The sequence below is a fragment of the Bufo gargarizans genome, chromosome 3, assembly GCF_014858855.1.
Source record: "Bufo gargarizans isolate SCDJY-AF-19 chromosome 3, ASM1485885v1, whole genome shotgun sequence".
Lineage (NCBI taxonomy): Eukaryota > Metazoa > Chordata > Amphibia > Anura > Bufonidae > Bufo > Bufo gargarizans.
In genome coordinates, this window is record NC_058082.1 from 151,344,468 (window position 1) to 151,359,972 (window position 15,505).

General features: G+C 43.0%; 1 protein-coding gene across 6 annotated transcripts in view; it reads right to left on the reverse strand.

Moving 5' to 3' along the window:
• The window catches only part of DACH1 (dachshund family transcription factor 1), a 228,705-nt gene that overhangs the window by 86,381 nt on the left and 126,819 nt on the right, over positions 1-15,505 (reverse strand). For 5 of the 6 annotated variants that reach the window (XM_044286061.1, XM_044286059.1, XM_044286057.1 and 2 more), the window contains one exon: positions 10,986-11,151. In XM_044286061.1, the coding sequence (XP_044141996.1) occupies positions 10,986-11,151 (166 nt within the window). The remainder of the gene's footprint in view (positions 1-10,985; positions 11,152-15,505) is intronic. The other variant, XM_044286056.1, reaches the window with a different exon arrangement.

The window sequence follows — 15,505 nt, forward strand, 5'->3', positions numbered from 1 at the left end:
GAAAAAAATAATGTGGATAAATAGAACTGTAAAGAAAGCAATAAATGACAAAAAAAAAACATTTAAATCAATAAAACTGGAGGGTAGTGAGGAAGCACTGAAAAACTATAAGGAAAAAAATAGAATATGTAAAAAACAAATAAAAGCAGACAATCTAGAGACCGAGAGATGAATTGCTAAAGAGAGCAAAACTAACCCTAAAATGTTTTTCAATTATATAAATGGTAAAAAGTATAAATCTGAAGGTGTCCCCCTCTACAGAGTAATGAGGGGGGAGTTGCAGAGAGCAATGAGGATTTTTTTCTCCACTGTATTCCCTGAAGAAAATAAACTGTGAAATGCAGAATGTAAAAGTTAATTCCCATTAAAAGTGCCCTGTCTGACCCAGGAAGAAGCACAGCGGCGTCTTAAAAAGATTAAAATAGACAAATAACCAGGACCAGATGGCATACACCCCTGTATCCTAAGAGAGATAAGTAATGTCATAGCCAGACCCTTATTTTGGATATTTAAGGATTCTATACTGACATGGAGTGTTCCACAGTATTGGCGCATAGCAAATGTAGTGCTAATATTCAAAAAGGGTCCAAAAACAGAGCCCGAAAAACTATAGGCCGGTAAGTTTAACATCTGTTGTGGGTAAACTGTTTGAAAGTTTTCTAAGTGATGCTATCTTGAAGTACCTCAAGGGAAACAAGCAAATAACGCAATATCAGCATGGCTTCATGAGGGATTGGTCATGTCATACTAATTTATTCAGTTTCTATGAGGAGGTAAGTTCTAAACGTGACAGCGGCGAATCAATGGATGTCGTATATCTAGACTTCTCCAAAGAATTTGACACTGTACCGCATAAAAGGTTAGTATATAAAATGAGAATGCTAGAAAATGTCTGTATGTGGGTATGTAGCTGGCTCAGTGATATAAAACATGGGGTGGGTATTAACGGTAGACACTCAGATTGGGTCACTGTCACTAGTGGAGTACCTCAGGGGTCAGTATTGGGCCCTATTCTCTTCAATATATTTATTAATGATCTTGTAGAAGGCTTGCACTGTAAAATATCAAGTTTTGCAGATTACACTAAACTGTGTAAATTAATTGACACAGAAGAGGACAGTATATGGCTACAAATGGATCTGGATAGATTGGAGGCTTGGGAAGGTAAGTGGCAGATGAGGTGTAACACTGACAAATGTAAAGTTATGCACATGGGTAGGAATAATACAAGTCACCAGTACATACTAAATGGTAAAACACTGGGTAACACTGACATGGAAAAGGACCTAGGAATTTTAATAAACAGCAAACTAAGCTGTACAAACCAGTGTCAGGCAGCTGCTGCCAGGGCCAATAAGATAATGGGTTGCATCAAAAGGGGCATAGATGCCCGTGATGAGAACATAGTCCTACCACTTTACAAATCACTAGTCAGACCACACATGGAGTACTGTGTACAATTCTGGGCTCCTGCGAACAAGGCAGACATACCAAAGCTGGAGAGGGTTCAGAGGAGGGCAACTAAAGTAATAACTGGAATGGGGGGACTACAATACCCTGAAAGATTATCAACATTATGGTTATTCACTATAGAAAAAATACGACTGAGGGAAGATCTAATTACTATGTATAAATATATCAGGGGTCAGTACAGAGATCTATCCCATCATCTATTTATCTCCAGGACTGTGACTGTGACGAGGGGACATCCTCTGCGTCTAGAGGAAAGAAGGTAATGTACACAAACATAGAAGAGGATTCTTTACGGTAAGAGCAGTGAGACTCTGGAACTCTCTGCCTGAGGAGGTGGTGATGGTGAGTTCACTAAAATTGTTCAAGAGGGGCCTGGATGTATTTCTGGAGTGTAATAATATTAAATGCTATCAGGGGCGTACATAGAAATCACTGGGCCCCATAGCAAGCATCTGAATTGGGCCCCCTAACCCCACCCACTATCCACCCCTGGCCCGTCCCACCTCCTGTCCTGGCTCCTCCCATGCCACACCCCCATTAAAGAATCCCTAATGCCCCCCAAAATGCCCGGGGGGAAGGAGTAGGAGAGCACACTGTCCACTATGAGCCCCCCAAACCCTTAATGCCCCCCAAAATGCTCAGGACAGTGTGCTATCCTTCTACTTCTCTTCCCCCTGGGCATTTTGGGGTAATGGGGGCATAAGGGGGGCTCATAGAGAATTCAGGGGAGAGGCTCATACAGGACAGAGTAGGAGGAAAGCAGACTGTCCTCTATGAGCCCCCCAAACCCTTAATGCCCCCCAAAATGCTCAGGACAGTGCTTTCCTTCTACTCCTCTCCCCCCTGGCATTTTGTGGGGCATTAGGGGTTGAGGGGCTCATAGAGGACAGTCTGCTTTCCTCCTACTCTTCCCCGAACCTGGACATTTTGGGGTAATGGGGGCATTAGGGGGGCTCATAAAGGATTCAGGGGGGGGGGGCTCATACAGGAAAGAGTAAGAGGAAAGGCGGGACATCATATAAGGATTTCTTGGTCTGCAGGTATCTGTTACTTCTTTACAATGTGCCCCCGTTGCCTGTCACTGCAGGGAGCTCGGCCCATATGCTGCAACTACATGCAGCATATGGGCCGAGCTCCCTGCAGTGACAGGCAACGGGGGCACATTGTAAAGAAGTAACAGATATCACCCTGCCCCCCAGAGATTTGTAAACTAATACGGGCCTCAGGCAGCATAATATATAATATAGTCAGAGTCGGCCGGGCCAGGCACTGCTGCAGGGAGTGCAGCCGGCAGTGACACGGCAGGACGAACGAACGGTACTTGTTCTGAGTCTGAGTGACTTACTTCAGGCCAGCCAGCCAGGGACACAGCCGGGCCCGGTGCTTCAGAATCTTCTCCTCAGCTCAGGCACTCTGGCGACGGCGAAGTTCGAGCCGATTCTCCCGCCCCCTTGCGCCACTGGCCAATCAGCAGCTGCCTCAACAGAGTTACCTTCTGCTGATTGGCCAGCCGCTCGAGCACTACAGGCTGGCTTGATCCCGATTCCGCGTCAGCAGACTGTCAGGGTCAGGTCAGGATCAGGTCAAACGGGGGGGGGACTTGGCGGCGATTGCGGAAGATGAATTGGGGCTGGAGAAAAGCAGCCGCATAGCCGGCTGCAGTTCATGAGTGGGCGGTGCCAAATAGTGTGGGCGGGGCCTTCTCTGCGCTACGGGCCCCCCAGTGCCGCGGGCCCCATAGCAGTGGCGTGGTCTGCCTCTATGGGCGGTACGCCACTGAATGCTATAGCTATTAGAGAGGGGTCGTTGATCCAGGGAGTCATTCTGATTGCCTGATAGGAGTCGGGAAGGAATTTTTTTCCCCTTTAGTGGGGAAAATTACAGTTTTTTTTTTTTTTTTCCTCTGGATCAACTTTCAGGATAACAGGCCGAACTGGATTGATAAATGTCATTTTTCGGCCTTATATACTATGTTACTATGTTATAATATTAAAGGCTATAACTACTAGAGATGGGTCTTTGATCCAGGGAGTCATTCTGATTGCCTGATTGGAGTCGGGAAGTAATTGTTTTCCCCTTAAGTGGGGAAAATTGGCTTCTACCTCACATTTTTTTTTTTTTTTTGCCTTCCTCTGGATCAACTTGCAGGATAACAGGCCGAACTGGATGGACAAATGTATTTTTCCGGCCTTATATACTATTTTACTATGAAATGTCAGTAAAAAAATGTATCTTAGATATACATATGTATGCAAATATGTAAGTAATTGAAGGGGTCAGTTAGTTAACACATCTAGTTAATCATGAATGCTAACTGTGCTACATCTGTAGTATCAGTGCAAAACAAGAGGTACTGTTAGGGGTATTACATATCTAGCCTTAAAACAGTTGGTGAATTATTTTACTCCTGGCTTACTTTACTACTGGTGTAAAGTAGAACTGGCTTAGTTGCCCATAGCAACCAATCAGATTCCATCTTTCATTTTTACACCCCCTTTGGAAAATGAAAGGTGGAATCTGATTTGTTGCTATTAGCAATTAAGCAAGTTGTACTTTACACCAGTTTGATAAATCTCCCCCTATGTGTCTATTTAAAGGGGTTGTGCAGCACTACCATATTGATGGCATATACTCAGGATAGGTCAATATATCAGATTATCAGGGGTCCAACTCCCAGCACCCCCGCTGCTGTTTGAAGCGGTAGCAGGGATTGTGCAAGCGCTACTTCCACTTCAAAATTACTCGTTTGTAGACACAGCTCCTTGCATTTACAACTACTCAGCCATTCACTTAAGGAGGACAAGCAGTTGTCCTTACGATGTGCCGCTTTTACAAGAGAGACAAGGTGCACTGTCATTTTGGAGTGGAAGCAATGTTTGCACGAGCACCACTAAAACAGCTGATCGGAAGGAGTACCTGAGGATAGGTCATCAATAAGGTTGCATTGCACAACCCATTTTACAGATGTGAGGGGTCATATTGGTGTAGCTGTGAGGGGGCTATTGTCACAGTGCGGTTCACTGTTACAGTTTTGGTCGTGTTGACTGGCTGCATGCTTTCTTGCGTACTGGCTGCTGTGTATGCTGGTTGCTTGGGGCTGCGTGCTGGCTGCATTGTCTTTTGTGAACTGTGGCCTGTTTGTGGCTTCTGTGTCTGCATCTCTGTGGCTCGTGTCTCTTGTGCCGTGTAGGCTGGCTGCATGCGCTTTGTGTACTGGCTGGGGGTATCCCCATGTATGCTGGTTCTGTGATGCATGTTGGCTACAGCCTTGTGTGTGAACATGGCCTTAGTATGGATGCATTTTGTGTCACGGGTTGTTTGTGCTCTGACGTACTATCTGCGGTGGACTCGTCGTATGCTGGTTTCCAGGGGCAACGTCCTGTACTGCAGCCTGTGTGTTCTGTGGTTCTGGTACTCCTGTTCTGATGGGGTTAACGTCCCCTGATCTGTTCCTGGGTCTGGCTTATCAGGTGCCCTCGTTATGCACTATATGTATCTGTGAGCTGTGAGGCTTGTGGTCAGTCTCTTGTGGCACATGACAGCTATATACCATCTATACAGGCCCCTATAGTCATTCTCTTATGATGTAACACACCTAGAGGCCACTTTTAGAGTTGAAAATACATATTGTAGATGATTGTGAAGTAGTGAATGCAGTTTGGCAGACATCTCTGTACTCATCATTACTAAATCTATATAGAAGAGTGACATCTGTAGTAGTGATTTTTGTAAAATGTCACTGCCCTGATGAAATCTGTGTGTTCACTGACATTTTTAACATAGGTAATACTTTTATTGTAGCGGAGAAGGCTTTTATATTACACAACTCTAATAAGGCAGGCACTTCTCTTCTCTGGTAGGGATCATATCTAAACTAATGCAGAGAAACTAGCAGGGAAGAATTTTCAAGTTTTTATTTGTAATTCACATATTTCAATTGTTAGTAGTATTAATAAAAAGTACAGGTGATGGAAGGAACAAGTGGTGAGAAAGATAACATTTTGTCCATACTTTTCATGTTTTCAACGCCTCCTCATCAAACAGCTGATCACGAGGGTGCCAGGGGTCAGACTCCCAACGATCAGATATTGATGACCTATCCTGAGGACAGATCATCAGTACAAACAGGCTGCACAACCCCTTTAAGGCCCTACTCTCAGCAGCTTGCTTTCATGTGGAAGTTCCTCATGCCTCCTACAGTATTGAAATTGATAGCAAACCTTTACAGAAGACAAAGAGATTTCACAACTTCTAGGACATCTTTAAAACAGAGTCACCACCTTCAAAATGGATGACTGGTGAATCAGCCCACGAATAGGCAGCCTTCCAATATTGCCCCAAGGCTGGAGTGACTACTCAAGGGGTCAACTCTCCAAGAGGTGATAACAGAGCTTATATAGTAGATATCTAGAAGAGCACAAATATACTGTATGTTCACAAGCAGACGTGATTTACACACTAGTTTGCTACATAATAAAGTTAGCCGCACTGCAATGTATAGTGTGTAAAAACTCACACCATGATAACAAATGTTGCCAAGAAAAATATTAATTAACAGCAGATTTATAACTGTACAAACCTCACACATATTTAGATCATAGAACTGTGAGATCAGAAATGTTTATTCTATCAGACAGAAAGAATATATGAGTTTATGAAAATCCTATAGATTTGTGGTGCTGAACCAGATAATGTAGTAGAATATATACCAATCAGCCATTAGTCAGTAAGTGAACAGTCAGTTCTTGTAGTTGATGTGTTACAAGTGGGAAAACTGGGCAAGAATAAGGATCTGAGCGACTTTGACAAGGGCCAAATTGTGGTGCCTTTATGACATGGTCAGAGTATCTGACAGGTCTTCTGAGTGGGGGACCAACCAGTGGTTTGGACCATAGAGCAAAGGAACAAAATGACTCGCGGATGCACTATAGAAATAAGGCAATGTTCTGATGAGAAACCTTGGGTCCTGGAATTCATGTAGATGTTTCTTTGACATATGACATCTACCTAAACATAGTTAAAAATCAAGTGAACCTATGCATGGCAATGGCAGTGATGGGTCCTGACAAAAAACGTCACAGTTTGAGAAATATGACAAAAAGTTCAAGGTGTTGGTTTGGCCCCCTATTCCCAAGATTTCAATCCATTTGCACATTTGTGAGACATGAAGACTGATCAATAGTGGCTCTAACTCATCATTTACAGGACTTTTCTGAGCTTAGCATGGCCTAGCTCAGCCTAGGCCATGTGAACAATGAATGTGATGTCACTGGCCTAGGAAAAGTATAGAGAAGGCCACGGCACTCACAGGAGTGCCAGTGTCTTCTCAAATAGCTGATCGGCAGAGGTCCAAGGTGTTGGACCCCCCCCCCTTCACCAATCAGAGGATGGGTCATCAGTAAAATAATCTTGTAAAATCCCTTTAACCGCCTCCGGACCGCCTAACGCAGATTCGCGTTCCGGAGGCGGCAGCCCTGCGCAGAGTCACGCATATATGCGTCATCTCGCGCGAGCCGAGATTTCCTGTGAACCTGCGCACACAGGTGCGCGCGTTCACAGGATCGGAAGGTAAGCGAGCGGATCTCCAGCCTGCCAGCGGCGATCGTTCGCTGGCAGGCTGAAGATATGATTTTTTTTAACCCCTAACAGGTATATTAGACGCTGTTTTGATAACAGCGTCTAATATACCTTCTACCTGGTCCTCTGGTGGTCCCTTTTGTTTGGATCGACCACCAGAGGACACAGGTAGCTGTGTAAAGTACCACCAAACACCACTACACTACACTACACCCCCCTCCCCCCCGTCACTTATTAACCCTTTATTAACCCCTGATCACCCCATATAGACTCCCTGTCATTGATCACCCCCCTGTCATTGATCACCCCCCTGTAAGGCTCCATTCAGATGTCCGTATGATTTTTACGGATCCACGGATACATGGATCGGATCCGCAAAACACATACGGACGTCTGAATGGAGCCTTACAGGGGGATGATCAATGACAGGGGGGTGATCACCTCATATACACTCCCTGATCACCCCCTGTCATTGATCACCCCCCTGTCATTGATCACCCCCCTGTAAGGCTCCATTCAGACGTCCGTATGATTTTTACAGATCCACGGGTACATGGATCGGATCCGCAAAACACATACGGACGTCTGAATGGAGCCTTACAGGGGGGTGATCAATGACAGGGGGGTGATCACCTCATATACACTCCCTGATCACCCCCTGTCATTGATCACCCCCCTGTCATTAATCACCCCCCTGTAAGGCTCCATTTAGACGTCCGTATGATTTTTACGGATCCACGGATACATGGATCGGATCCGCAAAACACATACGGACGTCTGAATGGAGCCTTACAGGGGGGTGATCAATGACAGGGGGGTGATCACCTCATATACACTCCCTGATCACCCCCTGTCATTGATCACCCCCCTGTAATTGATCACCCCCCTGTAAGGCTCCATTCAGACGTCCGTATGATTTTTACGGATCCACGGATACATGGATCGGATCCGCAAAACACATACGGACGTCTGAATGGAGCCTTACAGAGGGGTGAACAATGACAGGGGGGTTATCACCCCATATAGACTCCCTGATCACCCCCCTGTCATTGATCACCCCCCGTAAGGCTCCATTCAGACGTCCGTATGTGTTTTGCGGATCCGATCCATGTATCCGTGGATCCGTAAAAATCATACGGACGTCTGAATGGAGCCTTACAGGGGGGTGATCAATGACAGGGGGGTGATCAGGGAGTCTATATGGGTGATCACCCCCTTGTCATTGATCACCCCCCCCTGTAAGGCTCCATTCAGACATTTTTTTGGCCCAAGTTAGCGGAAATAGTTTTTTTTTTTTCTTAGAAAGTCTCATATTCCACTAACTTGTGTCAAAAAATAAAATCTCACATGAACTCACCATACCCCTCACGGAATCCAAATGCGTAAATTTTTTTAGACATTTATATTCCAGACTTCTCACGCTTTAGGGCCCCTAAAATGCCAGGGCAGTATAAATACCCCACATGTGACCCCATTTCGGAAAGAAGACACCCCAAGGTATTCCGTGAGGGGCATATTGAGTCCATGAAAGATTGAAATTTTTGTCCCAAGTTAGCAGAAAGGGAGACTTTGTGAGAAAATACAATAAAAATCAATTTCCGCTAACTTGTGTCAAAAAATTTTTTTTTATGAACTCGCCAGGCCCCTCATTGAATACCTTGGGGTGTCTTCTTATCAAAATGGGGTCACATGTGGGGTATTTATACTGCCCTGGCATTTTAGGGGCCCGAAAGCGTGAGAAGAAGTCTGGGATCCAAATGTCTAAAAATGCCCTCCTAAAAGGAATTTGGGCCGCTTTGCGCATCTAGGCTGCAAAAAAGTGTCACACATCTGGTATCGCCGTACTCAGGAGAAGTTGGGGAATGTGTTTCGGGGTGTCATTTTACATATACCCATGCCCCTCACGGAATACCTTGGGGTGTCTTCTTTTCAAAATGGGGTCACTTGTGGGGTAGTTATACTGCCCTGGCAATTTAGGGGCCCAAATGTGTGAGAAGAACTTTGCAATCAAAATGTGTAAAAAATGACCGGTGAAATCCAAAAGGTGCATTTTGGAATATGTGCCCCTTTGCCCACCTTGGCAGCAAAAAAGTGTGACACATCTGGTATCGCCGTACTCAGGAGAAGTTGGGGAATGTGTTTTGGGGTGTCATTTTACATATACCCATGCTGGGTGAGATAAATATCTTGGTCAAATGCCAACTTTGTATAAAAAAATGGGAAAAGTTGTCTTTTGCCAAGATATTTCTCTCACCCAGCATGGGTATATGTAAAATGACACCCCAAAACACATTCCCCAACTTCTCCTGAGTACGGCGATACCAGATGTGTGACACTTTTTTGCAGCCAAGGTGGGCAAAGGGGCACACATTCCAAAGACCACCTTTCGGATTTCACCAGTCATTTTTTACAGATTTTGATTTCAAACTACTTTGCACGCATCTGGGCCCCTAAAATGCCAGGGCAGTATAACTACCCCACAAGTGACCCCATTTTGGAAAGAAGACACCCCAAGGTATTTCGTGATGGGCATAGTGAGTTCATGGAAGTTTTTATTTTTTGTCACAAGTTAGTGGAATATGAGACTTTGTAAGAAAAATAAAATAAAAATAAAACCATCATTTTCTGCTAACTTGTGACAAAAAATAAAAAGTTCTATGAACTCACTATGCCCATCAGTGAATACCTTAGGGTGTCTACTTTCCGAAATGGGGTCATTTGTGGGGTGTTTGTGCTGTCTGGGCATTGTAGAACCTCAGGAAACATGACAGGTGCTCAGAAAGTCAGAGCTGCTTCAAAAAGCGGAAATTCACATTTTTTGTACCATAGTTTGTAAACGCTATAACTTTTACCCAAACCATTTTTTTTTTTTTTACCCAAACATTTTTTTTTATCAAAGACATTTAGAACAATAAATTTAGCGAAAAATTTAGATATGGATGTCGTTTTTTTTGCAAAATTTTACAACTGAAAGTGAAAAATGTCATTTTTTTGCAAAAAAATCGTTAAATTTCGATTAATAACAAAAAAGTTAAAATGTCAGCAGCAATGAAATACCACAAATGAAAGCTCTATTAGTGAGAAGAAAAGGAGGTAAAATTCATTTGGGTGGTAAGTTGCATGACCGAGCAATAAATGGTGAAAGTAGAGAAGTGCAGAAGTGTAAAAAGTGGCCTGGTCATTAAGGGTGTTTCAGCTAGGGGGGTTGAAGTGGTTAAGGTGGTCATACATGTTCAATAGCTGGCAGCCAAACAATCGGTCAGCTGACAGCTATCTCTCCCGACTCCCTTATACACATCCATCCTTGCAACAATTTATTTCCTGCTCCAATCATCCAATGCATAAATGGTAAAATAATAAAAAAAGCATCTAGAGCTACTATTCAAAAGTAAATGTCTGATCCTGCAGCCGTGCTCTTTCCTTTCTGTCACCACTTCTTGCTAACGTACAAAATACATGTTAGCAAGAAGTAGGAGACAGAATGCAGTATGTGGACGGCTACACATGGGGGGTCCAGTGTAGATTTTACACAGCGGAAAATCCAGAGACTATCTGCCAGACTTCTGCAGCAGCACAATGGTATGGTGTGGAATTGCAGGAGATTTTACTCACTGCATTGCAGAAATCCACAGCATAAATGAACACGTTGCGGATATAAAATCTGCACGATATGTCATGATATGTGCAGACTTTGTTGTGAAATGGCATCTGCTGCTAATGTAAATGCTGAGGATTTTCCTGATGCAACTCTGCTGCAGAAAAGCTACAACATTTATACCACGTGAGTGTACACTAATGGACCTGCAAAGAAACAGTAGAAGACAATTCCTCTAAAAGAAGAATGACAGACTACCACTTCTATGTGCTGTATGTCAATGAGATTTAATGTTGCCTTTGTAACGCCAAATGTAAAATGAATAAGATTGCTTGTTTACTTTGGAAATGTATAGAAGTATATGACATACGAATTCTATCCGATGAACTTTCAGTTCGCGCTGGAGAACTAGAAACACTACTGCTTCTGTGAGATGAAGGGTGGCTGCCTGGTCTTCGGCCATCTTCTAGAGAAGGTGCAGGAGATGGACTATCTGGAACTCGTTCCTAAATGTGACATAAATAAAAGAAAACTCAGTAAATTTATTACAAAATGGCTGTTTACAAAATAATAATTGCATGTGTACATTACTAATTGTTACATTGTTAATACAATTATCTTCATACAATTAAAGAGTAGTTTACATTCTAACATCTTAAACATTAACAAATATAGTTGCAGTACAAAATCCCAGGCCTTTCTTTAAGTCATTATACAAATCATGTGTTTTATGTTAGCTTAATGTGTGCTTAGAAATAAGCGAACTTCAAATGATTTAAAAAAAAAAAATGATTTGTTCCCTTATCGTTTCGTCAGAAATCAAAGAAAATTTGTAAAAAACACCCTCTAGTCTCCATCGACTCATTTTTTTTATTTTTTATGAAAAGATGTTACCCAGCAGCCGCAGTACATTGTAGATGTGGAAAGGGTAGAGTAATATTGGCATGCAGATGCAATAGTAGCGACGGCAGTAACAGCACAACATTGAATAGACAAGGTAGCAGATGTGTGTGTGGCTGTTTAGGGATAGTGGTAGTAGTAGTAGTAGTAGTGACTGTGCAGTGATCAAGGTAGTGACAGTAAGAGTAATAGAAGTGCCAGTAGGAAGATTAGTAGAATGGAGTAGCAGCTGTGGGAGCAGTGGCTGCGGCAGCTAAACGGTACAAAAAATAATGGATGTCATGCAGACAGGGATAGTGGTATGAAGCAGCCATACAGTACAACACATGATGGTAGGCAGGCAGACAGTAGCAGTGGCATGATTGTGGCAGCAGCAGTCATACAGTACAGAAATGATGGTAGGCAGGCAGAGACTTGTGGCATGATGGCAGCTGCAGCTATGCAGTATGGGAAATGATGGTAAGCAGGCAGACAGCAACAGCAGCAGATTTATCTGGTGTAAGGGTGTGAAATCCTCACAGATCCATGCCTCGTTCATTTTGACAAATGTAATGTTTTGTAAACTGGTGAAGGAAAACTTTGTCATTTTGGGTGTCACAACGGCACCTGCCGTGCTCAAACCCCTCTCTGAGATGAGAGTGGTTCCTGGGCAAGAGAGAACAGACAGAGCATACTGGGCTGATTCAGGCCCCTGTCCCAGTCTGCCTTCTGAGAAGTCCATTTGGTCAGAGAACACGATACACACTAGAGAAAGGCCAGAGTCCAGGAGTGAACCTGGGGGTTGAGGTGGTAAGTCTCAGTTTGATCATTTGTTTCATGAAAAAATTGTTCCATTATGTTGATGATATTGAAGTGGATGCTGGTACAGCTTCCACTGTTTGTGGCAGTGTAGACCGCAAGAGGTGGTTGACTCTGCAGGGGGCGTAGAAGGCACACACAGATGGAAGGCGTCTGCTCACCAAAGTTGTGGCAAATTGCGAACACAGTGTTTCCTGGTAATAAAGTAGTTTGGCCTCCTTTCAGCAGAGAAAAGCATTCCCCCATTTTTAATAGATAGCATGGGTCTGAAAGCATGGATATCCAGTAAACAAAACACCGACTAAGGGTACTTTCACACTTGCGGCAGGGGATTCCAGCAGGCAGTTCCGTCGCCGGAACTGCCAGCCGGGACGCAAATTGATTCATTCGTGAGACGGATCCGGATGCGGTTGTCATCCGGAAATACGGATCCGGTATTTATTTTTTTCTAATTTTTAAAGGTCTGCGCATGCTCAGACTGCAAAATCAGATCCGTTTTACTGGAACACTCGGGCCGGATACGGAATTAATGCATTTTTGGCCGGACATAAAACTGCAGAATGCTGCGGTACTCCGACAGTACAAAAAAGGGATATTTTTTTTTAAAAGAAATAATGCTGGCTAGGTATCTTCCAGTGAAGCTAAACACAAACCATTAGCTCCCTATAGGTAGCAGAATTAACTAACTGCACCACCAGCAACTTGCTCTGCTGGGAATTAAACTAGTATAGAGTTGTTTTTGGCCGCACATTCTGTTATCAATGACTGATGATGGAGCAGAGTAGAAGGAATCTGAGTAGGAGAAGCGGCATGTGATGATAGCAATGACAAGGAAACTGTACTGCATGTGGACGTGGCCTGGCTGCCGCAAAGGGAACCGGGAGAAGGAAGACACTCTTGGTGCATTAGCTGACAGTAGCTGCTGCTTTTGGTGCATGTAGTTCAATGGAGTCATAGTGCCTATGTTTGTGTTTAAATGCTTACGGCTTATTTTAATCCTGCAGATCTTTCACACGGCGATGCTTTTTATATTTGCACAGAGCTAGCAGTCAAGCTTGCCTTAAGTCTGCCACGTTTTGAGCCAGCACCCACAGTATCAGCTGCATCATCAGTTCCTGAGCTGACCATAATAGAAGCAGATCTGGACCTGCCAGTTCTGGCCATATGTTATCGATGCTCTTTATTGCTGCCACTGCAACCACCCTTTTATTGTGTTGTCTCCTCCTCAGCACCACAATCTGGCTAGTTGCCTTTTCTTATAAAAAAAAAAAAGTGCCCCGCTAGGATGGGGCAGTAAAGACACGGAGGATGCAACTAAAACTGAACTGCTTCTCTGGGCTTCAATAGAGGAGGAGGAGGAATGACCTCCACATCATCCTACAGAGAAGGAGTGAGCCATCCAGTCTACAATCTCATCTTCTAAAATATCACTGGCTTTCTATAAATGAAAAGTCATGTGTTTGATACACACATTATTAAACAGTACTAGCAGAATTCTAATGTGATTTCTGTAATTAAATGTCCCTCCCATTCTACAAACACACTGAGACTAATATTGATGATTTTCATTGGGAATAATGCGGAAATGGCTTTTAAATATTCATTTATTATTGCTTGTTCAACAATAAAATTATTGTACTAAAAACGTCTATGAAGAACACGGTCTGCTGCAAAAAGGGGTCTGCTAACACAAAAATAACAATGCAGTGCTTGCGGAAATGTCTTTGAACAATACGCTTAATATCACTTGTTCAATAGTTAGATTATTGTACTGAAATGTCTATGAAAATCACAGTTGGCTGCAATAATGTAGCTGCTATAACAATGCAGTGTTTGCGGTGAAATGTCTTTGAACTATAAGTTTAATATCACTGATATAAAAATGGCATCATTGCCATAAAATTATTTAGCAATAATGCTATGTGTTTAATAACACAGATACAATGCACTGAAAACAAATCTGCAATTGCTCAGTGTCTGAAGCAGAATGCTGTTGGTGTGATATGCTGGCAAAAATATACTATAGAAATGAGGTTTTGAAAAAAATGCAACCTCTCTGTTCATATAAAAAGTATTTTTTTTGCATTGGGGTGGTTTTGTTACGGGGTGGTTTTGTAATGCAGAAGTGCGAGGCTGAGTTTTAGTTGCTGCAGAAGCAAGCAGCTTGAGCACAGTGTGACCGGCCCCTCACTCCCTCAAAGCTTTCCCTGATCAAATTCCCTAAAATCTACACAAGCATATCCTTCTATTATTCCGTATAGTAGTGTCCGTATCACACTGATATAGTTGCTTCTGCCTTTGTAATTTTTCTTACCACACATTATAGATACACACCTTCCTGATCAGAAGCTGAACACACTTTGACACTTCTGCTGGATCAATATAGGCATCTCCCTGCCTACGGCTCCCTTGACTGGCCGAAGAGGCTGTATTTCAGCCTCTAAGCCAAACAAGGGCAATCCCTTCACTCCCCACTTTCTTCCAGTGTCATGTGATCCCCCATATTCCTCCTTCATGGTTTTCCCATCCAATATTAACAGTAAAATGGCGCTAGGTGCCATTTTTACGTGATGTGTCTGAAAGCTTAAGATTTGTTTGGCAAACAAATTTTTGTATAGTTTGTAACAAATCCAAATTGTATTTTTTTCATAGATTCCCTCATCCTTAGTTAGCTTTTAAATAAATTCAATATTTATTAGGAACCCCACAAACATCTCTAGATTTGCTGCTGAAAGAATAGACTGCAGCGTTTTATGGTGCCATTTTATAGATTTTTCAATTTTTATGGCTAATAAGGTCATAAAATATATGGAGTTATATTCGGTATAATCCTTTCAATTGCAACAAAATAAAACATTGTAAAATGCATGAAAATATCCACCTCATGTCTTCAGCATGTACGGGTCATGGCAATCATACACAGAGTGATTCATGGCTGTCAAGCTTGGCTATCCCAGCCTGTTACAGCTCCTTTGCCATTCACCCATCTCATATATCTAAACATTCTATTACAAAAGGACATCTAATGCTCATCTCATTTCAGAAAGGGCAGATTCAAAAAATCTCTCAGCATGAGGCCAAGGCAGCGACATAATGCAACCCATAAAACCATGTATAGTTCTCCAAATGTAATTTCAGACAGGTTGACCTAAGGTACTACTT